Genomic DNA, 27,291 nt, shown 5'->3' with positions numbered 1-27,291 from the left:
TATTTAAGTGATACTTCTCATCGATTAGAGCAATGCATTGAGGGCTGATTCTTACTTAAAGAAAAAGCTAATATAGAGTGTGTTTTTTGGATTACGAGAAAAATCTATAATCAGGCTCTATTTGGCAGAGCTTATAACTTATTTTAAACTACTAATATGCTATAAGCTATGTTTCGTAATGTTCTCAAAATAAGCTCATAGCTTAAAATAAGAGCTTATTTTGGAACGCTACTTTAAGTAGCGTTTCAAAATAAGCTCCTAGCTTCCTAACTTTTTTTTTCCACCATTATCCTTATTATTTTTAAAAAATGACATAATTTACTCTTCCCCATTAAAACCCTTTTTCTCTTCTCTTTTATTATTATTATTATTATTATTATTATTATTATTATTATTATTATTATTATTATTATTATTATTATTATTATTATTATGAGATTTGCAATAATATTGCTACTTCATTATGATATGCTAGATCATAATTATGATAATAGTTTTATTTCAAAATGTTAATTTTTTAAAGACAATGTTAAATTTTAATATGTAAACAAACTAATTTAAATTTTATGAAGATGCCATTTTTAGTCTTTTTACATTTATCAGCCTATCAAAAGGCTAATTTTACCAAACACTTTCAATCATAACAGCTAGCTTAACAACTCTACAGTTTTCAGCTCCGAGCTTATAGTTTTTAAGCTTTCAGCTCATTTTCAGCTTTCAGCTCCTAGCTTATAGCTTTTCAGTTAGGTTTGCCAAACAGAGCCTCACTATCCGAGAGTATGTATTAAGTATACCCTGCCTTGTGAGCCTACTCGGCAAATAATCATAATGAGGTAAATCAGTATAGATTGTCCACAACTAACAGGTTCAAACCAAGAAGGCCATAAGTCACTCATATTGAGACTCAAAATTGAGATCTAGCTTGTAGTTTGTAAGTCAACTATTGATCAACTTGTAAGAGTAATCATCTTATATTATAGATTTATAGTTATATTAATATATCACTTATCAATTGTCCAAAATTAGTTATGCATTTTTAGTGAATACTGTAATTAATAATAAGACATGTGATAAGTATGACACTTTTTTTTTTTTTATTTATCAATTATTTTAAAATTAAATACTTATGTCAGAATTAACCAAATAAAAATACTAATTGTAGTCATGCATATACTTTCGTCATTATATTAGATCTTGACCGAGTAAAGAGGGAAAATAACAATTTAAAAGAATGAATCCCTCTCCAAAGTCTTGAGCTAATACTGAGGTAACTTGGTGTCAATATATACCGATATATTTTATACCAGATACAACTATAGATAATATGTATAGTTATATGTATGCGGATAAATATAGATAATATATACTTGATATATAAAATTGTACTTAGTATAGAAAGCATTGATGTCTCAAAACCGTAGAAATTATTATCGTTATTGATAAAATAAAAATGTGACAAGGTGGGAGTTAATTTGTGGTCATGAACATTTAGGGTTTGGGTTTGAATTAGGCTCCATGTTGAGTAAAAATGTACAGTTTAATACTGAGTTACGAATATATATATATATATATCGAATCGATTTACTTACGCATAGGTACGAGAGCAGATTCATGAGATTTAAAAGATCAGAATATAATATGGCGAGTCAAGAAATTTAGACCCGTACGGGTTCAGTAGGTAGTATTTGGATGAAGAAACCAATCTTCGAACTTCGGCAACGACAATGTGAGAATTATATATGGCTAAAGTGAGTAGATCCCTTGTGCGCACCAGTACCCTGTCTAACGAGTCATTGAATCACCGTAATTTACATCTTCCCAAATACTCTATTGGGTCAGGATGTAGGGGTCCTTGATTGTAGATTCAACATTTTGAAAGAAGAAATTTGAATTAAAAAAGTGTTAAATAATTGAAGACGATAAAGGCATGCGTTGAAGATTGGAATGGAAGGCAAAAGACAGTAATACAGTATATTTATATTCTACGACTCCTTATAGTAAGGTTTGCATTTATGTAGGAGGGAGAATTGAAGAAGTTAAGGTAAAGAAAAGAAGATAAATAAATGAAAAGGTTTCCGAAATTGAGGTACGACAACCTCGGGAAGAAGCAGGAAGCTGCCGGATTCTTACCTTATCATTGGTCCCCCCCATTGGCCATTTCCATTCTCCAATCCTCATCGCTAATCACCCATACTTATCAATGGCTACTTTATGTTTTCGTCTTCGTCACTAAAGAAATCGTATCACAGTTATCCCATAATTGAGAACTTGCATTTAAAGCATACTTAACTTTTAGTGTTAAGATGGACTTTATGCTTAATTTGTATCTATGTGACTCTTTTTTAGGAAAAGTCACATAATCGAATTCTGGTGATGGGTATTGATTTTTTAGAGTTTAGAGAAAGTATATTAAACAGATATTACATTGTAATAACATTGATAATACTCAAAAAAATACAATCAAAATAAAAACAATCATTATATATATGAGGTAATAACTTCTCCAAGATGGAAGCTTTTTTCGAATTTTGTGTTCATTCTCACAAGAGGAGATGGAGCCTTTGTTGTAGCCTCCAATGGCCCCCTCGGGTTTGTGCTTGATCTCCTACTGGCGGAAGTAATGACCTGTAAGTAAGTGTTCTCGTGGTTGAAGAATAATAAGTTGGACAATGTTCTGGTGGAAACAAAAGATCAAAGTTTATATATACTACTGATTTATTAAGTTGGCCAAACTCTTAACTTACCTAGTTTTTTGTTTATCGTGATTGCGTCTTGTTGCTAAACACTATTTATTCTTGTTCTATGAGGCTCATTTGTAGATGAACGAATTGACTTGCTCATACTTTGAATAAAGCAATTGATTCTCAAGCTCCCCACCTAAGTGTGTATATCGCATCTTATACTCATTAATAAACTCTCAATTTTGGTAAAAGAAAATTATGTTATATCAAATGAAACATATATTTGTGCGTAAGGGGCCAACACCTCTTGATCTTATTCCAATAGTTATATCATGAATCAATTAATATTCAGCATGCACATTGTAGATCATATATAAATTATGTACATATAATTAGCATATTATGTACATTCAATTACGTTAATATACTTGTTGCAGTTAATGTATTATGCACCTTTAATTTATTTACATGTACATAATCTGTTAATTAAAAATATATAACACCAAATTGTCAATGTTAGAACTTATTCCACAATATAATTTGTGCTCTTATTCTGGATATTATATTGTATAACAAAATTTACAATACGCATTATCTACACTGGTCTAAATTATGTATTTATAGTTAATGTATTAACCTTAGGTCCAAGAGATTATTAGAAAACTCTTTTCTTTGGTTTATTTGGGGAAGGAAAGAAATTGAATTGCATACAGCTGTTGTATGTATATATTATGTAGAAAATTTATATTATTATTATACCTAACACTCTTTTATATAATTTGTATTTTTTTGAAGTTATATGTTTCTTATTTTTATCATGAATAAAATATACAGTACAATTTTCTTAAACATATTTCATTGTAATAGATACATACATATAGCCTAATTTTTTTTTCATTGAATTGTACTTGATATAAGATGTATTAAGATACTGTTTTGATTGAATTTACAGTATCATGAGACGACCCCAATTAAATTAATTAGACAATTAATTTAATAATTACAAAATTTTAAGTTTGGTTTTCTGAACTAATTAACTATGAACAATTTAGATTGATTTAATTTATTGTAGTTTTTTACCAGACTATGCTACCTTCAGATAGGGGTCGGGTATTGATTTAGAATTGACAAGTCAGAGTGGGTGGAAAGATTTATAATTTGGAATATATTGGTGTAGAGAAGGGTGGTCCTTTACGTAAGCCTCTCTCCATTTTGGAAAGAATGATAATGATCGCCGCCATCATCATCAGCCGCACAGCTGGCCGGTTTCGTCTAAATTTTATGTTCATTATCATCACCATCATCACTTAATTGATTTAATTTTAAGTTACGAAAAATTGATTTTTTTCCAAAAAAAAAAAAATGTGAGAAAAATTAAAGGAGGCCAATCCAGAATCCAGAATATTTTAAAGTGGGATTAGTTGGGGAGCAAGTGATAAACATCACTGTCAAGTGCATTTAAGAGCCACCCTTTTATACGACGCCGTGGTTGGTAGGGGCCCAAAATTGTCTGCATGCATAATCTATATATTTCGTACCAACTCTGGGTTATAACTTATTGTAAACTACTAATAAATTATTAAAGCATAATGCAACTAATCAACTAATTTATTCACTTCTGATACAGTCAGTTAACAGCCATTTTACCAAACATGGTCATAGATATAAAGTCAAAATTTTAACCTATCGAACTAATTGATAACTGATATATATATATATATAGAAGAGCGCTCATATGCGGCGGGGTCTTACCGTGCGGCGGTGCGGTCAAATTCCATAATACACCAACAGTGTAATAAAAACACACAACAATGAAATGCAATAAAACATCACAAAATACACAACAGATTCAAAAAAATACACCATATAACTCACCACCCCCAATGGTGTATTTCCGAACAGTACATGGTGTTTTTACTCACACCTAATGGTGTGTGTTTGGTGATGCAGGACTCTGTTTACTCTGTTTTGTGTGGTGTATTTTCCTAACGTTGATGGTGTATATTTGTTGAACTATTAGTGTTGCCGCACCGTAAGATACTGCCGCACCTGAACCCGCCTATATATATATATATATATATATATATATATATATATATATATATATATATATATATATATATATATATATATATACACGCGTGTGTGTAAAAAAAAACCTTAACTCTAACCATAGTTAACAAGAACTCTTCTTTCTTAGCAAGCGTCAATCCTTTCATCATCAAGGATGCGTTGGAGAGGGGTAGGAAGGAACTCCATTGTCGATCTTCACTCCATAAACATTTTGAATTTGATAGTAAAGTTGGCCAACCAATCTACCGCTTTATTTTGTTCTCTAAAGATATAATTAATTCTGATTTCTTCAAAATACCTTATCCCCAATCAACATGCTTCTTGTGTGTTACCAAAATAAATTCAATTAATTAAATAGCGCAACCTTACACTATAACGTACATATTGTTTTTACATGTATTTTTGTGTATTTACACATAATAGTATACCACAAAAAATATGATAACTTTGTATCCAAACATTATAATTTTGAGATAATTAAAATTAATAATTCAATCTAGGGATTAACTTTTAACATTCTTTTTCATACTATACTATACTCACATCCCGTAAAATACAATTAATTTAATTAAATCTTAATAGAGATAACTCTTCTTAAAACTAACTTTGAATGGAGAGAGCATTGCCACTTAATTGTCCATTACCATGGCTTCCGCTTTGGTAGTTGGAGATTTGGAGTTTATTTATACATATATTTAATTTGCCGGCAAAATACACGCAGTGAGGTGTACTTAATACTCCTTGGTATACTGTATACATTACATCACTGTCCGTCCGAGGCTGATCACCCTTCACCACATAGTACAACATTAATGGCTACACACAAACATAACTCCAACAATGAAACCAACTATGATTGGGATATTCAGAGGTTGCAATGGTATGTCCTGTCTGTCCTTATTTTTCTTGAAAATCTCTCCGCCTTCATCACTCTCTCTCTCTCTCTCTCCCATGGCTGTGGTGACCACTCTGACAAAAGAATCTTTTTTTTTTTTTTTTTTTTTTTTTTTTGTTCTCTCTTCCTTCTTCTGGGTTTTGCTGAAATAGTGAAATTGCCACACGTTTAGGTTGTTATCTTATCTCTGAAGCATTACAGCCTTCTGTTCTTGGTTTACGAATCATAAAGTTTTAATCTTTTTTTATTTTTTTGGTTCTGGGTGCCTTTCTTCTTCAGTTCTTCTCCTCCTTCTAAATTCTAATTGTCAATGGTAAAACTTCTGTTTTTGTCTCTTCTTCTTCACATGCAAGCTGTTGCAGAGTTGCCCATGCCCATTTCTCTCTCTCTGCATTTTGGGTTTTACTAATTTCTCCAGAAAATACTCAAATAGCAGTAATCAGAAGCTAGTTTTGCATGCAAAAGTATAATTCTTTCCTAAACCAATTTCCCAAAACTCAGTTCTCCAGTATCTGCTCTCTAGTCTCTAACCAGAGATGTTGTTTACAGTTTTTTTTTTTTTTTTTTTTTTTTTTTTGGGTTTTGTTTTAAAGATAATAAATTTAAAGTTGGGGTTGGTTAAGTTCAATAATTTTATCATTTTTTTTTTCTTTTATGTTCTTTGTTCATGTTAATAAATGCTGGCTGAAAAATCTGATATCTGTATTTCAATTGCTTTTGCAGTTAAGGGAAAGTCGGCTGTGGACCAGTGAAGGCGGTTTATAGTTGCTAAATTCTTGGGTGGTATTCAATTTTCAAGAATTTTCTCCCCTAATCCACAGTTTAAACTTTTCAAGAAATCCCCATATCTCAAGCCTTTCTGGTAAAAGTGATTTTCAGTTATGCAGAATTTAAGAAAACCTGATTATTTCAGGTATATGGGATATGGCCCTTTTTAGATGGCCAGGGAAAAGGGGGGATTTTCTGCAATTTCATGTGATTGTGGTGAGGAGTAGGTTGAAAGCATTAAGGCTTTGACAAATTCATTGGAAGCTTGTGAGTGGGGTTCCTCTTTTTACCCTTTTTTTTCCCTGTCCTTTTTGGTTGAATTATGATGATTTGTGGAGAAAAAATGGAGCCTTTGAACCAGAGATCTCTGGAGAGAGTTGTTTCCCAGAGAGCTCTTCAAATGGGGAGTTCATTCCCCTGTCAAATTTGCGTGGTTGGTTTCCTCTCTGGGATTTGCCTTACCTCATTGTTCATGGCTGCTCTCACCTCCTTTGGTGCCTTTGAGTTTGGTGCAATCTCGTTTTCGCCCGGTTTTCTCGCCTCAAATTCAACCTCCAGACTCATAGCTGGTGTTTCCAGTTAAGTTCTTCTGGTGTTCATCCATTTCTGGCATAGTTTCTTGAAAGATAAAACGAAATTGCGAAAGACAAATTGTTTTTAATGTGCAATTATTGTAGGTTGAATTGCTTTTCTTGGAGTCTTTTTTCTATGCTTTAAATTATTGTTCCTTAAACTATTTGTGAAACAGGTTGTCTATATTCTAACTCTATACTGTTGATTGCTTGTAACATGCAATTGCTTAAGTGTCTTTGTTATCTTTTAGCACATTTGGCTGATAGTGATAACATACATACATATATATATTCTATACACAATATGTCATCAAATGCTTGTTTGGCTGTTGATCATACGTTTCCTTAAACTATTTGGGTCAAAAGTTGAGTGAATATGAAGTGACTTAAAGTCGGAGCAAACTTCAGTTGAAATTCTACTCATTTACTTTGAATTAGTCCACAAATTTGTGGAATTTGCCTTACTCTACAAGTTTCTTTCGTGAATTTACAGTCTCGACTTTAGAGGAATTATCATTGTTTCTTTAGTATATCATTAATGGAGGTTGTTAAGAACTTGGTCCACTTGCTCCTAGTAGAAATGGACTGGAAAAGTCAGAACTGTGTAACCAAGAAGTTGATTGTGTTGAGCATATAACCATTAATCTAACTATCAGCTTAGGCTTTTAGTTGGGATGGACATGCTTCAATTTGGTATTTTCGAGTAAAATTCCTGTTCTGTGTATATGTTGTTGCAGGTGGTGACTGTGATTTTGTACAGAACGAAACACGGGTTTGGATTCATTCACGAGAAACGATCATTGTTAGCGAGGAGGATGAAAGAGTGTCGTCTTTGTACTCAGAATGGAGTGATTTACTGCATCAGTCGACTAGTGAAGATGGGTTATCGCCAGGCAAAAGTATCCCGAAAGCCCCTCACCTCGAGAACTGCAAGCTGAGCGCCAGAATATATGAACGTCTTGATAGTCGGGCTGAGAACGAAAGCTTCCCGCCATGGACTATTTGGAAGGGAATGTTGGATAGCCTGCCATTGTCAACACCCGAGGAGCAGCAGCTATGGTATTATAGACACAACGCGATTTCTCAAGGAGCTTATCCTCCCTGGGTACGTGACAAATGCACACTAACATTGCGTTAAAGCCATGTAACAATGTTCGATTTAACAACAAATAAGCTCGATTGCAGATAAAAGGCTCGGATGAAGAGAACTACCCCTTGACGAGGAAAGTGCAGCGCGACATTTGGGTCCACCAGCATCCTTTGAACTGTCGGGATCAAAGGGTGAAGTTTTTGGTAGCCGATTGGGAGAGGCTCCCGGGGTTTGGCATGGGAGCCCAGTTTGCAGGGATGTGCGGGCTTCTTGCTATTGCAATTAACGAGAAAAGGGTACTCGTTACAAACTACTACAACCGGGCTGACCATGATGGTTGCAAAGGTATATATGTTGAGGATAACCATATCACATTTCTGTATATGTTATACCTAGTATATAGATAAACTAAATGGCCAGCTTATTTGTAACTGATTGCTTAGGCTCATCGCGTTCTAGTTGGTCCTGCTACTTCTTTCCCGAAACATCACAAGAATGCAGGGAACGTGCTTTTGAGCTTATGAAACAGAAAGAAGCGTGGGATAAAGGAATCGTAACAGTGAAAGAAAATTATACCTCGAAAGAGATATGGGCAGGGCGGGTTCCGAGGTAAGTTTGAGCTTAATTTTGCTTCATTTAGCACTGCACCAAGTCACAAGAAACCTTTTAATAACTTGATTATGGTAACACCTCATTGCAGGGTATGGGGCAGTCCTTGGAGTTACCTTCAGCCCACCACAGAGGTAAACGGGACCCTAATTTCTTATCACCGGAAAATGGACCGGAGATGGTGGAGGGCTCAGGTAAGAGCCAATATTGATCAGCAGATGTAATTTCTGTCTATTAGTAGAGTTTCAGTAGTTAAACATCATGTTCTTGAATGTACTCTGCCTATGTTGAAGTAATGCTTTGTGCTCATGTGTGCTAGATTGTAGATAAGGACACAAGCCTTGACAACCATAGTGTGGGGGGCTCGTTACGGACACAAGGCACTGGCCCTTCCACCTAATGGGTCACTGAGCCACCGTGATTTACCCATCCACTATTCTGTGGGGCCCGGGGCCTCTTTGAGCTCTCCTTGACAACCATAGTGTGGGGGGCGGGCCCTCTCACCTAATAGGTCACTGAGCACCGTGATCTACCCTCCACTATTCTGTGGGGCCTGGGGCCTCTTTGAGCTCTCCCTGACAACCATAGTGTGGGGGGCTAGTTATGGATACAAGGCACTGACCCTCCCACCTAATAGGTCACTGAGTCACCGTGATTTACACCTCCACTATTCTGTGAGGCCCGGGGCCTCTTTGAGCTCTCCCTGACAACCATAGTGTGGGGGGCTCGTTATAGATACAAGGCACTGGCCCTCCCAACTAATGGGTATTCTGTGGGCCCCGAGGCTTCTTTGAGCTCTCCCAGACAACCACCTTGTGTGGGGCTCCTTATGGACACAAGGCAGTGGCCCTTCTACCTAATAGGTCATTGAGTCACCATGATTTACTTCCACTATTCTGTGGGGCCTGGGGCCTCTTTTGTGGAACATCAACATTGAGCTCTCTTTAGAGACCTTCTTGTTTATTCTCATCTCAAGTGGAAATTTTGTTTCACTGAAATAAAGAAATTACTATGTTCTTACAATTTTTGCAGAAAAATTTAAGGGTATATTAGTGCTGATTTGTATGCATATTTACCAGGCAGTGCGGTATCTGATGAGGTTTCAGACAGAGTACACATGCAGCTTACTGAACATTGCAAGGCATTCAGCGTTCGGACAGGAAGCAGCAAAAATGGTTCTTGAAACGCCAATCAACGATTCTCCAGAGGCGAAACATGACATAGAAAAATTCGTATGGTCAAGTCATAAACCATGGATCCCGAGGCCATTGCTCATCATGCACGTTAGAATGGGAGACAAGGCGTGTGAAATGAAGGTGGTTGGGTTTGAAGAGTACATGCAACTTGCAGAGCGTATAAGAAAAACCTTCCCCGAGCTGAAAAGCATCTGGCTTTCTACTGAAATGCAGGTATTATAGGTTTTGAGCATATAACTATTAATGTGTAATCCAACTATCAGCTTAGCCTTTTAGTTGGGATGGAGCACATGCTTCAATTATAGGGTATTCCTGCAGCTCGCTTCTTTTCCTTCACATTCGTCTTTGATATATTTTTCGTTCAAATTTGACGCTCAGGAGGTCATTGATAAAACGCGGATGTATCCCCACTGGAAGTTTTACTACACAAACGTCACCCGACAAGTGGGAAACATCACAATGGCAACTTATGAAGCCAGTCTCGGCAGGGAAGTTAGCACGAACTATCCTCTTGTCAATTTCTTGATGGCCACCGAAGCTGATTTCTTCACCGGGGCGCTGGGATCAACTTGGAGCTATCTCATCGATGGCATGAGGAACACCGGGGGAAAAGTCATGTCTGGATACTTAAGCGTTAACAAAGACCGGTTTTGGTAGCGCCATGAAAGATAACTCTCAAGTTTTCAGCACAGCACATTTTGTTGGAGCAGTTGCTTGCTGGTTATCTATCATCTATGCATTAGCCAAAATGAGATAAGAGGCAACAGAAAGGTACATATTGTAAAGTATTAACAATGATATTTTTACCTGTAAAAAGTTTCTTACATATGTAGTTATGTATCAATGTATCATCATGTTTAAGTACTTATATAATTTATGTATAAAAGTTCCCTGCAAATTCAAAGACCCTTTTTTTTAGATGACGAGAGAAACCTATAATTACCACATAGATAAATACTACCTTGTGATCCTAGCTGGTAAAAGACCGAAGTAAACCAATCTAGGTTGTTCATAGCTGACCGACTCAAACTGAGAAGGCTTATACAACCCTAACTGGCAAAAGATCATAAGAAGGTAAAATCAGTCTAAATTGTCAATAGCTGACCGACTCAAACTAAGAAAGTCAATAAGCCGCCCCTAATGGCAGTCGAACTTGTAACCTTTTAATTACCATGTCAACAGTATAACTAACTTAGTTAAGATTGACCCGAGAGCTTTATTCAACAGCTGGGAAGGGGATAGACTTAAACTGCAGAGGTAGAATTTTTCTATATTGAAAGTCTGGTGTGTCTGTCACTGTTAGTCTCTGCTTAGAAGAGAATTCAAGTAGAAAAGGGGAACTGAAAATGGATACATTTGAAGCATTACTCAGAAATTGAGCTTAGAAACTATGGAAGGTGAGATCTTGTTCTGATTTTTCACATTCAATAACAATACAACAACAGCGGGAAGGCGAAAGATGATCTTCTAAAGCAATAACAATGGAATCTAGCACTATTGTGGAAAGCCTCTAATAGCCATACAAATGAAAAAAAAAAAAAAAAAAAAAAAAAAAAAAAGGGGGTCAAACATGCAAGAAATGAGCAAACTTGATTCTCTGTTTGCACTATTCTTCAGTATCCTCACTCACCTGGCGCCCGCCTTCTGGATGTCTAGCAGTGCTTTGTTTTTTATGCTTCTTGCTCTTTGCTTTCTTCGCTTTCATCCTGCGCTTCTTCTCGTTGGCATCGACCCAGGAATAATCGGAGGGTATGTGAAAAGGGTCAATCTCTTCTCTGAAGCTTCGGCCTTCACTGTCACTAGATTGTGCACCGCGGCTCCCTCTCATCCATGAAATCCACGAGTTTGAACTCTCTGATTCCTTGGATTTGGCATCTTGGAAATGCGCAGGGCTTGACATCGGAGTTGAGAACTCTTCCACTGGCTGAAGCTCCTCAAATTTTGTGAATGTAACAAGAACTCGAATGGTCGGTACTATCGGGATTGCAAGCTGAGTGCAAAAATCATTTTGTTAGCATAACGCAATCCATTTCTTACTTTTCCACAGAATTCAGTAACAAATCAAAACAAAACATTGAGTTCTAGTTCTTACTGGCAAGACTAAATTGGGATACTGAAATATCTCAATGCATTCATAAAATGTTGTTCATACATGTTAGTATGCAAAACCCAAATCCTAGTTACTTTAAAGACCAAGAATATAGCAACTCTGGGGCTACCCAGCCAAGCTGGTCAGACTGTGGCTTAGAAACTAAAAAGGTCACCGGAAAAGGCCTCACACGCCCCCACACGTCGGTGCGTGGTCACCAGAGCTCCGGTCAGCGACAACACGTGGAGGCTACGTTGGTCGCTGTGCTTCCTCCGGCGGCGTCGCCTCCTTGAGCCGATCAATGCCCACTGGGCTCTGATACCAAGTTAATAAATAAAACTTTGTATATATTTCTCTTACTTCTTCTTTAACTACATTACACACACTGCCATATATATGCATGCTAAACACAATGTGAAGGGTCTTCTACATTGTGTTTAGCATGTATATATATGGCAGTGTGTGTAGTTAAAGAAGAAGTAAGAGAAATATATAAAGAGTTTTATTTATTACCTGACTCCCAGTGGGAGCGGCCTATTAGCCTTCTTGGTTTGAGCCGGGCAGCTTTCGGCAACCTAGGCTGGTTTACCTCCTTGTGGTTCTTTGCCGGCTAGGGTTACAAAACAAGGTTTACCCCGTGCACACTATCGGGTAGTGGCTACGAGTTTCCTTCATCACCCCCGCCCCCCGCCCCCCACCCCCCCCCCCCAAAAAAAAAAAAAAAAAAAAGAGAATATAGCAACTCTAACCTATTAATCATTAGATAATCAACAAAAATTTTGGAATTACATTTATGGATGTCTTGATTAAGGATGGAAAAGTTATAATGCCATGTCTTTGAATCTTTGATGATAAGTGATGTGATGATCTCAAACAATCAAACTAGCTTTATCAGTTATCACACTAAAAATGATAATTAGCTTAGATCTAAAATTATACGGCAATGGTAGTGGTAACTTATAAATGGGCATTATTAACTATATATCATACCAGGAATTCAGCAATAATGTCTAATTCTTCTATATATTTCTAAATTTGCTTTCCACAGTGACTGTTCCTCATTGAAGCAAAAGATGACTAAAAAGAATGCTAATCAAGAAACAAAGAGCAATAAAAGCATCGGCAAATATATCAAGATCAAAACATACCTTAACAGGAAATGTCCCGGTTGGCAGCTTTGTCGTTAATAGCTCCCTAAGCCTTCTGACTGCTTTTACCTTGTTTGCTAATATATCAAGCAAGGGCAAGAGTTCTTCGGTTTTCAATGGGAAATCAGGTGTCAACCACAGAACAGGTCTTAAGCCCTTTTTATATTCACTCTCGTTCTTTGACTCACTTGTTATCCCTTTTTTCTTCTTCTTCTTACCACTTTTATCTTTGCCCTTTCTAACCTCCCCCGTATCGTCCTTACCGACATCTGAGGATGATCGGTGACTATCATTGGGCCTTGGTTTTCCTTCTTCAGGAGCCAGTTTTGAGAACTTCCTAACAATCTTTGAATCTTCGGGATCGTCACTAGCATTCTTTGAACTTTTTCTATTCCAACCAAACCAACTTTTCTTTTCTTTAGCCACACCATTGGATTCACAGCTCTCAAACGAAGCATCATCGTAAGTTTCATGACAATCCTGACTTTCGGGTTCCTCGTCCTCTACAAGTCCATCTGGATTACCCCGAAGTGCTGAATCTAACTGCATCCTTTCCTCAGCTGTTAATACATCATCGTACTCACTCTGCTCAGCGCCATTTCCTATCTTGTCATCATCGTTCACGGAAAAAAGCTCCTCATCTGTCATTGCACCCGGAACCCGCCTCGACTTCACACTGACCATCACATGAAGCATATCATATACCTTGGCTTTCCAAGAACCAACCATTTCTGTCCTCTCCTGCCGCCTCCAATTCAAGTGGGGTACAAGTTCGGCCTGAGTGACATCTATACCAGGCCGATACATGTTTGTTTGAGACATCAACGCCACTTCATGAGCAACTTCGGATTCCGTTGGTTGCACGCCAGCTCCCTCTAAAGCATTAGTTATTTCTTTCTCCTTGTGGGCAAGCACAATCAATGATCCAGGGGGCAAAGATGTATTCCCGTCTTCCGATGAGTACCCCTCTCCGAGGAAGAGAAAAGTTTGATCTGATCGTTGGATACGAAACCCATCAAACCCTGCAAGGGTCATATCTGCACGGAGATTAGAACCCCTCTTCCAAATCCGATACGTATCTGAGGGTGCAATCCTACCAATAAACGGTATAACTGAGCTCTCGAAATGAAACGTTATCTCCATGTAAAAATCACGGATTCGGGCTGCTGAAGCCACAATCCTAGGAAGCCTACGACACCACTTCGCCCAAGCAAGAGGCTGGTAATGCCTCGCAATAATCATAGCGATATTCTCCTCCCTCGTACACACAGCCTCCTGAAGCGCACTCCATCCGTGCTCGTTCTGAAGGCTCCAGTCAGCACCCGCTGACATCAAAATCTCGGCTGAGATAGGGTCCTTTAACCTAACAGCAAGATGCAAAGGCGTCTCCCGGCCCGGGACATCTCGCCTATCAATCACTGCAGACACAGCATCAGCATGAGTCTCAGCAGCCAGAGACTGAGCCTCAGTCTTCACCTCCCCAGCCTTGGACAATTTAGGCAACATCGAAACAATCTGCTTTAAAGCCGCATAATCTTGCCTTGCCACTGCCAAATGAGCAGGACTATGAGCATATCTGGACCAGTCTTCCATTCTTTGCCTGATTTCCAACCTTTCCGGTTCAAAATTTCTCCAATTAAATCACAATTCCGCCATTTCCTCCAAAACCCCAACTCCAAGGTGAGACCTTGCAGCAGAATCCTCAAGAATCTCTAAGGTTTTGCCAAACCCCAGAAATCCCAGATCAAAGCAGTGCCAATATCCAAACTTCAGTAACCCTAATCCCAGCTCCAAATCTGAAAAACAACAAAACAAAACCCCCTAAACAATAAAGAAACCCCCAAAAAAGAACCAAATCCCCGATCCGGGTCCTAGCTCTTTTGCTCCGTCAAACCCACATCTATACTTAAATCGATAAGCAAGTTAAAAACAACAGAGAACCAAGTTTAGGAGAAGTACGTACCACAGATAGATCGAACTATGGAATGATGCTTTCTAGAGAGAGAACGAAATGGAGTAGATCTTCTCCTCTCTCTCTCTCTAAGATAGATACAGAGTTGTGTACGTATAGAAGGGCTGATGATTACTAGCACGGGCTTTTTAAGCAGCCAAAAAAAAAATTGCTTTTTTAATTTTTTTTTTTTCTTTTCACTTTTGCTTTGTGTTGTTCTTCTTCACTGCTATTTCTCTCTAATCCCCAGCGCAGCACAACACAGCACCTACTACTCCACCACCACTGGGCACTGGCTCCCCCCTGCTCTGCTGTTTCTGGAGAGAGATTTATGTTTTCGCCCCTCGATTTTCGACTATTTACGGGATTGCCATTTACCATTTGCCTTCTCCTCTCTCTAACCCCCTCGCACTACTCTGCAACCTCCGCTGGACCTGATGCTGACATACCTTCTCCCCTCTATTCTCTTTTTCAATTTTTACATTTTTTTTTAGGGTAATTGAAATTTTGATTTTAGTAATTGAGTTAATATCGGATTTAGTCTATAATTTTAGTGATATTTTAAAATTTAGTCGTTAACAAAAAAATTGACTATATTGGATAATAATAGATAATAAAGAGTGAAATTTACAGACTCATATATACATAAATAACAACTCAACAGGGTAGCTCAAGTGGCAAATGAGCTCTCTTTGTGGCGGAGAATTCTGGCGATTCCCTTTGGGCCAGCTCCCGTGCCTCTCGGAGCGAACGGGGATTAGTCGGGTGGACCTAAAGCGTTAAACGGACAGAGAAATAGACAAACAGTTGAAAATAAGATGGAAGACTAAATTTTGTAATACCGCTAAAGTTATGATTATATGTAGTAATAAACATGACAATGTTTTTTCAAAAAAAAAACAAAAAAACAAAAAAACAAAAAACAAAAAAACATGACAATGTTGTCTAAGTCATTGACTAAATTTGATACTCCGTATTAATTAAGTCTAATAAACACTATATCCCTCCCCCTAAATTTACTTCTTAATATTCACCTTTAGTAATATTGGATTGTTTTTTTATTTGATTAATAAATACATTCATTTTTTAATGTGTGATGAGTTTGCTAATTCATATGTAACCAATAAATATAAAAAGTTCTTTCAAAAAAATAAATATAAAGAGTTTTATTTTCCTGATGTGAACATTAAGAGGTAAAATAAAAATAGATAAATAGCTTTTTTCAAAAATAAATTATATTTGATCTACTCATGTTTGGTTCAAAGAATATTTACATGTAATGTAATATGGGTGCATTTGAGCGAATTAATATTGAAATTAATTGTGGTAATTTAACTATTTAAAATGTCCATCTTTTAAAACTCGTTTACAAATTATTTTATTGTAGACTATTACAAATACAATCGTTATTTACACCATGTATTGCCTAGGGTGGTTAATATCGAGTCTTTAGAAACACACTTGACTGCTTTAGTTTACTCTAAGCCCTTAACTGTTGTCTTAACAGATGTAATATCTTGAGTTGGAACATGAGATCCATACTCCTTGCTCTAATTTTCTATAAGTGAGTTTTAAATTTATTTTATTGGTAGTGTTACTATTCATCATGTTATAATATTTGCGAATTATGTAGCACAAGCTCTCACTAATTAAGGTTATGTACTCTCAATGTGGTCCAATGATCTAGAATTTGGTTCTTCATCCTTATATCTCATATTTATTAATTAATTGGTAATTAGTAATTGGGTTTTTTCTTTGCTATTCAAAATATTATATGGAGTGGCTTAGAGAGAATTATAATAGAAAATTAATAACTTAGTCAACATTTTTTACTCAAAGAGATATACTATATTATTTATTTTACAATGTTGGGACTTTAATTGTTATAAATAATAATCAAATCGTTATACCAATTATTAGTTTTTATTTATAGCAACCAAATAACTTAACGTAATAGCTCTAACTTCAAGTCAATTTGTATCCACTCAACACAATTCATAATTCAAGTTAAAAAAGTATCTATTTTTTCTTCAAGTGATTATAACTCATATGTATTTTGTGTATATCGCTCATTTATTGACTATATTTAAACCCATCTTAATAAATAGAAAAATAACAATTTTTCATATATAGTGGAATAATTTAATACTTAGATCTTGTTGGAGATTTGTTTGTATTATTCATAATAATAAATGTTGCAATATGAAAATGGGAACAAATTAGATGGGAATAATCAATTAATCTTTATTTAAGCATACAAGATTATGACATCCCAATCATGCCTTTTCTTGACTAGACAAACAAGTGATTATGAAAAGGAAAAATAATAATAGTAAGACCAGACAAGAGAATCTTTTTTCCTTCTTAATTTTGTACATATCTATCTAAAATTCATCATCCATACACACTATAAAATAACATATATAATATATTTATTGAAATTTATTTATTGCCTTTTTTAAGTAAAAAAAATTGAAATATTTTAGTGATATTAAGTGATTGATAAAGAAATTTTCTACTGCATTTATAATATATTTATAGCATTTTTCAGTGCGAATTAATTAATTCGGTGCTCCTAAAAAGTAAAAAGAGTAAAAGTATTTTTAACCAAATTAAGTAATTGAGATGAGAAGGAAAAGTAATAAAAATATATGATAAAAAATTTAATTTAATTATTAATTTTTGGCATGATGTCGCATATATAAGCGACTTTTTTTTTTTTATTGTGATATAAGCGACTTTTAAAATTTGTATTCCTTCACATTCTCTTACATGCTTAATCAGTTATACTTTAACTATAACATGTTTATCGATAAGTAAATAATAATGCTGATTGGATGTCTTATAGTTTTGAGTACTATGCTTGGTTTTGTGTACTTTTTATTATCCTCTCAACGAGATTTGTCATTTGATATACGCGGATGCAATAAAAGCATGGTGTATTCAAGATTATGTAGTTGATTTTATTTTTATAAGTAGTCAAAAATGTTAAATTAATATTTTATATATTATTTTAATTTATTTAATATCTGTATATATATTATTTGAATTTGGCATGTTATATTTAATATAATTTATAAATATATGAAATATGTTTTTTCAATATTTTTAGATCAATTTATTTTAAAAAATTTAAATTGGTAAATTGTTAAGTCTATGCCCGTGGAGGCAGCTGGCACTCACGTGAAAATCTGATTGGTGTGTACCACTCCCTGACCCTTTGATTGCTGTTTTCTATCTGTTCCAATTAAAGCTGCTAATTTTCTATTTTCTTATTTCCCTTATTAATTTTAGGAAAATACTATATGTAATTTTACTTTTTACACCCAACTTTTACTCCCTCTCATAAAATTTTAATATGGACATTTTTTCTGAGACTCAGATAATGAAAATATTCCATTCTTATTTGTCACATTATAGAATAAAAATAAGAGAGTAAAAATTTGAGGTAGAATTCTTAATTTTATTACCCATTTCCAATCATCAGAAGTTATACGAAAATGTTATATTGTTGCCTGAAAAAGGGTGATAATTTTTTTAAACACTTTATGTATTTACACACGACCCCATTCTCATTACGTTCATTCTAACAAGGTTAATGAGTCTTTTTATTACGTAATATATACTGAAGTAGAGTGAACAACTCTAAACCAGTATAATTTAAATAAAAAAAAATCTCTAAATTAGCACCGTTACTAATGTTATGTGGACAATTATTTATGAAAATGTCACCGCGTTTTTAAAAAATAGTGTTTTTGATCCATTAGATCTGAACACATGAACGACTGCGATTTATTCTCAGTCTCTCCTAGACATGTGGTTCTCACTTGATCCGTCTCATATATATATATATATATATATATATATATATATATATATATATATATATATATTGAGTTCCCATGCGGTTAAATTTGAACCATTGATCTTGCTTAAATCAACGTCCAGGATTAATAAATTTTTTTTTTTTAAAAAAAAAAACACGGTGGTAATTTGGAAATTTTTGTGGTTAAGGTGCGTGGTTTGTGCTTAAGGTGCGTGGTTTGTGTGCGTAATGTGAGTAATTGTTGAAACTTAAGGTGCGTGAGTTATTGAAACTTAAGGTGCGTCATTTTAAAACCTTAGGTGTGTGGTTTGTGTTCTTAAGGTGCGTGGTTTGTACAGTGTTCTTAAGGTGTGTCGGCCTAAAGCTTTAGGTTCACGTGGTTTGTATTCAAAGTGCTTTGTTTGTGTTCTTAACGTGCGTGGTTTGTGTACTTAAAGTACGCCATTTTAATGCTTAAGATACGTCAACCGCACAAAAAGCTATACCCGCACTTGAACCCTTTCGATATATGTATATATATAAAGTATCCCCTATCGCTCTCTAATGCAGGTTTGTAGTTAGCAGTGGTGCCCCCTTTCCCCACAAGAAAAGCATTTGCATGTCTTGCCTTGTTTTGGATTTTATAGGGCCTAGTGGGCCAGGTCTCAGGCCCATTTGTCCTCCTTGATGGCGAGCGCTTTCCAACTTTTTTCAGGCCCACTTATTGTCCCCAACTACCAAGACGGCGTTATGGTGGGCTTCTTGGGGTTTCATTTGGTTTCCCACACATGCATTGCCCCTAACCGTCTAATGGTCCCTCTCTCCATGTGCCCACCTTCTTTAATTCAATCGAGTCTCCATCAAATCTTAACTAAGATAGCATAAAACTGTTATATACATATATACGGGTTCGAATTTTCAATTCCATATTTATTTTACTCGAGCCTTTCTTATTTGAGCTTGAGTTAGGGCAATTTTAAAATTTTGACCTCATGTTTAACTGATTCACACTTTTTTCATTTGAGACAATGCGAGCCTTAATTATGTTTCAGTGTACTAGTTAAAATAGATCTTTTAAGACTATTACTATATGCATATAAATTTGAACTACTTATCTCATATTTAAATGACTTAAATCTTTCATTTGAGACAACCTCTTTTTGATATATGTAAGAATTTGTTTAAGGGAAATTGAGCCACTTTCACCTAGATAACATGTAATTGGTGGAAGCTTTTACTTTTGCCTTTTTCATTGTTACACCCCCTTTGGCGACCCACAATAAGCCATTATTTCTCTTTGACTTTTTCACTTTTTGTTTTTGGATCCTCTAATTTTTTTTTTATTTATAAAAATAATATGATCCATGGGCTATAGCTTATTGGGAAATAGGAAATGTATAATTCAAATTTGAAGAATCCATGGAATCTTGGATCACCAATAGGCTATTTCATTTCTAATGTTTCATCAATCGTTATATTGTGACGCAAATTATGCCCCGGAATCGTGTTCACCGTGAATGGTGAACACAAGTCCAAACGACGTCGTTTTTACGCCCAAAAAAAAAAAAAAAACGCGAATGTGGAGTTAACGGCGCGCGTTTGATCAAATTATGAATTTTCTGTTATGAGATTATGAATTTTCATAAAATTCATAATCTCATAATAGAAAATTCATAATCGCATAAAAGTAAAATATTTATTAAATTATGAATTTTCTGTTATGAGATTATGAATTTTCTGTTATGAGAATGAGATTATGAATGTAATGTAGATTCATAATCTCATAACAGAAAATTCATAATTTCATAACAAAAAATTCATAATCTCATAACTGAAAATTCATAATCTCATAACTGAAAATTCAAAATCTCATAACTGAAAATTCATAATCTTATAACAGAAAATTCATAATCTCATGGTTCCAAAGTGAATGTGTAGGCATGGTTCCAAAGTGAATGTGCAGGCATTGATTCATAATTTATGAATGTCCGTGATTTCGAATGAGAATATGTAGGCATGGTTCCAAAGTGAATGTGTAGGCATGAATTCATAAATTATTGATGTCCGAAATCATTGCTCACCTCAAATTAAAGTGAAACCGCGAAATGTGAATGAAGAAGAAAAGTCACGCAATTAATTAAGAAAAAGAAAAAGAAAAAAGAAAAAAAAAAAGATAACGGTATACTAACACCGTTGGAACCGTGTTCACCATGAATGGTGAACACGGTTCCATGGCATAATGATTGATTGGCAGTTGAGAGATGGAGAGGAATGAAGAAGCACTAAGGTGGTCAAAAAAATTTTAATCTTAGAAAAAAAATATACTTTTTAAAAATCTATTTTGGTGATATTTTTTTTACTAATTATTTTAAAATTTGAAATTTTTTTGATCATATATATTTAGAAATAAAGAGAAGAAAAGGATGGAAAAAAAGAGGGTTTGACAATTTATTTTTAGCTGATAAGTGACCGTGTTAGTTATTTTGATCAAATCAGTATTAATGGTTTATAAGAAAATACTTTGGTAAATTAGTTGTTTACTATTAGAGAGTACTATGGAAATGATATTAAGGAATATGAATATCTTATTTTATTTATTGAATTATTCCTAAGTTATTTTTAATTTTAGGCAATAATTTAAAATAATTTTTATAATAATAATAATAATTGTTATTTTCACTATTTTTGTTATTTATTATTTTAACTATTTTTTGTTTTTTATTAAATAAAGTTAATTCAATATTAAAAATATAAATCTGAATACAAATTGAACAAATATAAATACAACAATAACGAAAATTATAAATAGTAAATTGGACTGTTAAAAAGAAAATATGATTAGTTGATATCTTTTTAGTAATTTTTTCATTTTTAATTATTAGCGTCAATAAGCTATGCTAAAAAACTATTTACTAAACACTACTTTTAGTTGTTTCTCAAAATTAAACACTTGAAATGGATCAAAAAAGTAAAAAAAAATTGGCTTATATTGGGAAGATTTGGAAAACCGTTCATAAAGACAAACAAGATTTATAGATTTCAGTTGAGCACAAATGTTAATTAAAAAAGAAAAATTATTTGTCTTTATCCTTTTTTTTTTTTTTTTTTTTTTGAGTACATTATTGACTATGATGGTAAAAAAATAACGAGTGTTTTTCTAAATACTCAAAGTGGTCAAAATTAAAACTCATTTTCAATGATAAAAATTACAATTTATGCGGTTTACCATACCTTGATCATTCATTCACAATTGAGAAACAAGTATATCTATGTACATACATACATATATATTGTGTGTGTGTGTGTGAAGCTTTTTTTTTTTTGTTTTTTTTTTTTTCCTTTTTCTTTTTCAGGTGTGTTTATCCATTTTTTTTTTATGTCTCTTTAATTTATACTTCAATTTATATGTGTTGGCTTCACCATAAGTTAATGAAATAATAATTCTATGTTGGAGGAAAACGTAGCAAAACTTGTATATATACTCTACAACTTTATGTATATATACATACATATATAAATCTTGAATATAAATAGCCCTTTTTAGACTCATAAAATAAAAATATCATATTTATGTTTGTCATATCAGGAATGTTAAGCTATTCTCGAACCTATTCCATAAATCAAACATGCCATAAAAGTAAGATAAAAGATTTATAACTCTTTTTATTTTTAAATGAAAATGTATGTTTTTTAAAATAATTTATTTTTTTATAACGAGAGAAATCTACAATCTACTATTTCAAATAATAATAAATTATACTAAAAAGACTTTATGTGACAAATTTAATTTAAAAAATGTTGACAAGAATTTATTCTGAGAATCATACTTTCACTGATAGCTGAAAATCATCAACTTTGCAAAGAGATGACATGTTCGACGAAATTCATTGGAAATGTCAGCGCTGACAATTACAAAAGTCGCCGGCCACATGCAGGGTGGAAAAACTTAGAATTGTCATACCTTGTTCATACTGGAAAGTTCAGGAAAATTTATTGCCATTTTTTAATTGAAAATGAAACCCACATGTAATTCATAATTCAATGAAACCCGTTGGCTATTAATAATACAATCAAAAGTCAGAAAATAAAAGTGTATAAACTATATTAACAAATTTTAGATAGTTGGAACAGACTTTTTTTTATATTATAAATAAAAATCAAATGTTAATTATGAGTCTGAGGGTTTGATTTAGGCAAATTTTGATTAGACTTACGTCCTCATAGTAGCAATTAAGGTTTTGCATTTTACATATATACTATAACATTTTTTCTTTCTGTTGGTTATTAGTTTAGGAGTCGAGTTCCATATTTTATTATTGACACGTACAATAACATTAATTGTTATGTAATTATATAGAAATAAAGTTGTGTTTTTGTTACTAATTAAATTTATATGTAAGAAGGTGGTCTATGGAGGTAAATTTTTTTTTTTAATTTTTTTTTTTTAAAGACAGAAAGAAAGAAAGGGTTGAAGATCAATAAATTAGATCCTTCATTTCGAATCCGGTTATAAATAACTCGAATGATTTAAATAATAAGTTTCTTAAATTTAAATTTAATATGTGAATCAAGTTGACATAAGGCTGACGAAATGATTGGCGAACTTCTTACACTTTCTTTGGTTTTTCCGTTTAATTTTATTATTATTATTGTTATTGACGTTATTGTTTTTATATGGATGAAAATAATCAAATTTATTTATAATTAACATGACCCTACCAATAAAATGTAAAAAAAAAAAATCATATATATAAGTAGTGGGATCAATTTTAAAATAGAGAAATAATATTATGTGCTAATTTTTATGAAGTAAAATTTTATTTTTGGACTAGAGAAGAGAGAAGCATTCCCTCTCGAGAATATCAATTCGATCTGTTGTACTAAAAAGACTTTATGAGGTTGTTTGTTAGTCGTAAAAGTTCAAAATTTTCTTTAAAATTTTATAACAATTTAAAAGGTGTAAAATTTTTCAATAGTCTGTCATGTACTATACGTTGACTTAATAAAGTTCCAGTTAACTAAAAATTGATTCAATTCCTTGAAATCAAGAAAAATAAATTTAGTCCAAGACTAGGCTGAGGATGTGATTCTATTTCTCAAGTAGCTAACGATAGGATATATGTGAATTACCTAATGTACGAAAAGAAAGATACGGAGTAATATATATTTTAAATTGTCAAAACACCTTGTGCTCAGATAACATGACCTATCCCATGTGGGAGGTCATGAGATCGAGTCTTAGTGGAGACGTTATTGACTCTTTGTACTTCATTAGGTTGATAAAGTATATTTGAACAGATACTACAATGTAATAGAGTTAGTAGCATTTAAAAAATATAATGCTCCCAAGATTACAAATATGTACATGTGTGAAAGGTATATTAGAATTTTTTTAAAAAATTATTAGAAAAGTTTAAACAAATAAAATGTTTCCATAACTTTCTAATAAAGTTAAGCTTAAACATGTTTATTAAATTTTTTTTTTTTTTTTCATTACTCTATGAGTCTGCTGCTACATACCTTAAGGTATGAATAGGGTGGACTTGTCCATACTCTCCATTGGACTTAGTTTATAACCTTAAGTCCTTAACCTTTCCATTTAGAAGTTCAACATGCCATTAATGTATTCTTTTATTGGATTGGAACAAATCATATTATTACCATTTTTCTTGTACGTACGTGCCCAATGCATGTGTAGCTTAATTAACCATATATATATATATATATATATATATATATATATATATATATATATATTACGGTTCACGTGTTGCTAGCAACTGAACACATCCTTCAATTATGTTATTAGCTAGCAAATAAAGTTTATTATTTAGAAAGTACATAAAAAATTATGTTGAGTACAAAAAATAAAACTTCAAAAATTACAAAATCTAAGAAAACATTAAAATTACAAAGTACTAGATAACATTAAAATAAGGAAATAATTAGAGACAAATTATTATTATTATTATTATTATTGTTGTTGTTGTTGTTGTTGTTGTTGTTGTTTTTGTTATTAGAGTCACACTTGTGTGAGATCGTCTCATGATTCTTTATTTGTAAAATGAGTCGGGTCGAGTCAATATGTAAATGTAATACCTATACTAACAAATGTAATACTAAATTAGGAATAAAATGTTTGTTACTTATAAAGAAAAATATAATACTTTTGAGAATAAATGTAATACTTTTATATTTTGATTTAAAAGTATTATTTTTTTTCTTTCAAAAGCATTATATTTTCTTTTTATTAATTTTGCATTTATAAAGGAATATGTAAATTCTTTTGATATAGTATATATATAATTAATGTAGACGCGCTTCCTCTGCTGCTTTAATGTGTGGACGAAGAAGGCTGATATTTTTCGAGAAAATCACTGGAAAATGCACGTAAAAAGTTCGTTAAAATAATATAATGCCATGCATCATATATGATCTTATCATTATAAATTAGAAAATGACAAAAATTAAGATAAAAATTCAATTTTTAATGATCACGATGCGATACAACTCATAATATTACACGTCGTACCGGCAAAGAAAAGACAGAGAAAGATCGTACGTCGCACTTTTGCCGTTATAAAACCACAGTCTCGATCTACCGCCATTTCTGCACTGCTCTCATTTTCTTCTTCATCTTCTTCTTGAATTCCTTGCAATAATTACTCCCACGCTTCAACAAAATGCCCATAACTACGACTAGTATCGTCGTTATCATCATGCTACAACTATCCTTACTTATCGCCGCCGCATATTCCCGCGCTCCGCATGCTTCTGTTGGTTCCACAGACGGCGGCGGCTTCCCTGCGGCTGATCGCCGCCGTACTTTGGCCGGTAAGTACGCTTCATCTGCTTCTACTACTCCGGCGGATCATAAATGAAGAAATATTGATGAAATGAAATATAATTACTTGGCTCGCTGTCATTTAATTGTTTTTTTTTGGTATTACGTTAGTTGATGTGTTTTGTTAATTAATATAATTAATCTGTGATGTGGTTGGAGGTGGTAAAGACATGGAGAAGCCGATATTATGGAGGAGGAAGATGATAGCAACCAGCCCACATAAATCTCCTTCCGCGCCGCATAACTTCCCTAATCAACGGTAAGCCTCCGATCCATTTCCGGTTAGAATCCTTCAGCTCCGCCGTGTCTTTCGCCGGACACAGTTCGGAGCACCCAGTGGATCGGACTTATATATCCATGCATGCATGCCAAATTACATACACAGACAATAGAAACAAGTTGATTAGGCTGTTGACTTATGAACACCATAAAGTTACAATTTTATTTAACACTTAACAAGAGCTGTTTATTAACTTTCATGATTTGAGTCAATCTAGACTGATCCTCTAGAATCACAAGGTCTGATTAATTATGTCGTGCAGTTCTGCCTTGTGACTGCGAGTTTCTCTAGTCATCTAAATCATATTACATACACTAAATTGGTGCATGCAGTGGATCGTCGTTGAATGGCAGGAGGCTCTCAGACACTTCATCGGAACCCCAAGACCGACAACCACCGTCTCCGGCGACAAAGAACAGCGGCATGGGCGGTGCAGGTGATGATGACGGAATGACCAAAATGAAAGAGGAAAATATGAGCAGTTGTGGAGGAAAGCATGAGCATGGTGAATATGGAGTGGTTGCCAGAAGATGTCGCCGTTGGAGGAGGTTGATCGCCGCCGGTGGAAGCGATTCTCCACCGTCTCCCGGCTACCATCGCCATTAAGTTATGATTACTATTATTATTATGTGTTACTTAGCATGAGCTACATCATTATTGTATGTGTTTAAGTTTAAATTTATTTTACGTTTATCATTATCACAGGGCACATCATATATATGGCACGTACTACTGGGACTCGGCTAGCTAGCTAGTGCGAGTTGTGTAAATATTTGTAATACTGTACAACATACATCAGTGTATTTAATTTGTTGTATACTAGTGCTGGAAATTTGCATTATTCCATTGGGAAATTTACCCATACTATGAGAATATTCCGTCAGTAAATTTACGTACACTCGTATTTTCATTCGTAAAATTTCAGAATGGTTCATTGCAAATAAATTGTTAGACATGGTATTTAGGTAAAAGTTCGTTGTTAAAATGCTGTTTTTTGTACATGAGAATGATAATCAAATACTTGGTAATGGTAATGAGTTTTGGTGAAAGTATTCTGCATGTTTGGTAATATGGTGGAATTAGATGATTAATAATATTGATGTTTCATTATGTATGAATCTATAATGGGAATAAATGTTTTAAAAATACAAAAATAAAAAAATCAAGACAATTAATCATAATATAATGACATCCAAAGCACCAATTTGAGCAAAATATAAAATCAAAATTTGAGGGATGTAGTGAGGAAGCAATAGACCGAGAAATGACAAGTGAGGAGGGATAAGATGA

The 27,291-nt window shown here is 33.9% G+C and overlaps 3 protein-coding genes across 10 annotated transcripts; 2 read left to right on the top strand and 1 right to left on the bottom strand.

Annotated features, from left to right (window-relative positions):
• The first annotated feature begins 5,518 nt into the window (after window positions 1–5,518).
• Window positions 5,519–10,790, top strand: LOC109186560. Of its 7 annotated transcripts, none has more exons than XM_019336590.1 (9): window positions 5,706–5,821; window positions 6,373–6,432; window positions 6,563–6,995; window positions 7,727–8,094; window positions 8,175–8,424; window positions 8,523–8,688; window positions 8,780–8,882; window positions 9,768–10,097; window positions 10,263–10,735. In XM_019336590.1, the coding sequence occupies exons 3-9, from the start codon at window positions 6,740–6,742 to the stop codon at window positions 10,539–10,541; spliced, it is 1,752 nt and encodes a 583-aa protein (XP_019192135.1). In that variant the 5' UTR covers window positions 5,706–5,821; window positions 6,373–6,432; window positions 6,563–6,739; the 3' UTR covers window positions 10,542–10,735. The 7 variants fall into 7 exon arrangements, with proteins under 7 accessions (XP_019192133.1, XP_019192134.1, XP_019192135.1 ...); XM_019336591.1 differs by lacking the exon at window positions 5,706–5,821 and adding an exon at window positions 5,831–5,962; XM_019336592.1 differs by lacking the exon at window positions 5,706–5,821 and adding an exon at window positions 6,010–6,113.
• Window positions 10,791–11,211: 421 nt separating this feature from the next.
• On the bottom strand, window positions 11,212–15,464 carry LOC109186559. The gene is made up of 3 exons (XM_019336585.1): window positions 15,085–15,464; window positions 13,122–14,917; window positions 11,212–11,874 (listed from the first exon to the last, which is right to left on the bottom strand). Exons 2-3 carry the CDS (start codon window positions 14,712–14,714, stop codon window positions 11,491–11,493), a joined length of 1,977 nt encoding a protein of 658 aa, XP_019192130.1. The 5' UTR covers window positions 14,715–14,917; window positions 15,085–15,464; the 3' UTR covers window positions 11,212–11,490.
• A 10,021-nt stretch (window positions 15,465–25,485) lies between these two features.
• Window positions 25,486–26,697, top strand: LOC109186351. 2 transcript variants are annotated; one of them, XM_019336299.1, is made up of 3 exons: window positions 25,486–25,711; window positions 25,869–25,980; window positions 26,355–26,697. In XM_019336299.1, exons 1-3 carry the CDS (start codon window positions 25,561–25,563, stop codon window positions 26,605–26,607), a joined length of 516 nt encoding a protein of 171 aa, XP_019191844.1. In that variant the 5' UTR covers window positions 25,486–25,560; the 3' UTR covers window positions 26,608–26,697. The 2 variants fall into 2 exon arrangements, with proteins under 2 accessions (XP_019191844.1, XP_019191843.1); XM_019336298.1 differs by having other exon boundaries at window positions 26,334–26,697.
• Window positions 26,698–27,291: the final 594 nt, after the last annotated feature.

Source organism: Ipomoea nil, unplaced genomic scaffold (assembly GCF_001879475.1).
Source record: "Ipomoea nil cultivar Tokyo-kokei standard unplaced genomic scaffold, Asagao_1.1 scaffold1407, whole genome shotgun sequence".
NCBI classification, from domain to species: Eukaryota; Viridiplantae; Streptophyta; class Magnoliopsida; order Solanales; family Convolvulaceae; genus Ipomoea; species Ipomoea nil.
This window is presented reverse-complemented; position numbering and strand designations above follow the sequence as displayed.

Bases quoted from the DNA above. Each gene is read 5' to 3' on its own strand.
- LOC109186351 (XM_019336298.1), top strand. From the start codon at position 25,561: ATGCCCATAACTACGACTAGTATCGTCGTTATCATCATGCTACAACTA. The intron at 25,712-25,868 runs GTAAGTACGCTT...AATTAATCTGTG, and splicing joins TCGCCGCCGTACTTTGGCCG to ATGTGGTTGGAGGTGGTAAA. The intron at 25,981-26,333 runs GTAAGCCTCCGA...TGGTGCATGCAG, and splicing joins CATAACTTCCCTAATCAACG to TGGATCGTCGTTGAATGGCA.
- LOC109186560 (XM_019336586.1), top strand. From the start codon at position 6,740: ATGATGATTTGTGGAGAAAAAATGGAGCCTTTGAACCAGAGATCTCTG. The intron at 6,996-7,726 runs GTTAAGTTCTTC...ATGTTGTTGCAG, and splicing joins ACTCATAGCTGGTGTTTCCA to GTGGTGACTGTGATTTTGTA. The intron at 8,883-9,767 runs GTAAGAGCCAAT...CATATTTACCAG, and splicing joins GGAGATGGTGGAGGGCTCAG to GCAGTGCGGTATCTGATGAG.
- LOC109186559 (XM_019336585.1), bottom strand. From the start codon at position 14,714: ATGGAAGACTGGTCCAGATATGCTCATAGTCCTGCTCATTTGGCAGTG. The intron at 11,875-13,121 runs GTATGTTTTGAT...TTTTGCACTCAG, and splicing joins CCGGGACATTTCCTGTTAAG to CTTGCAATCCCGATAGTACC.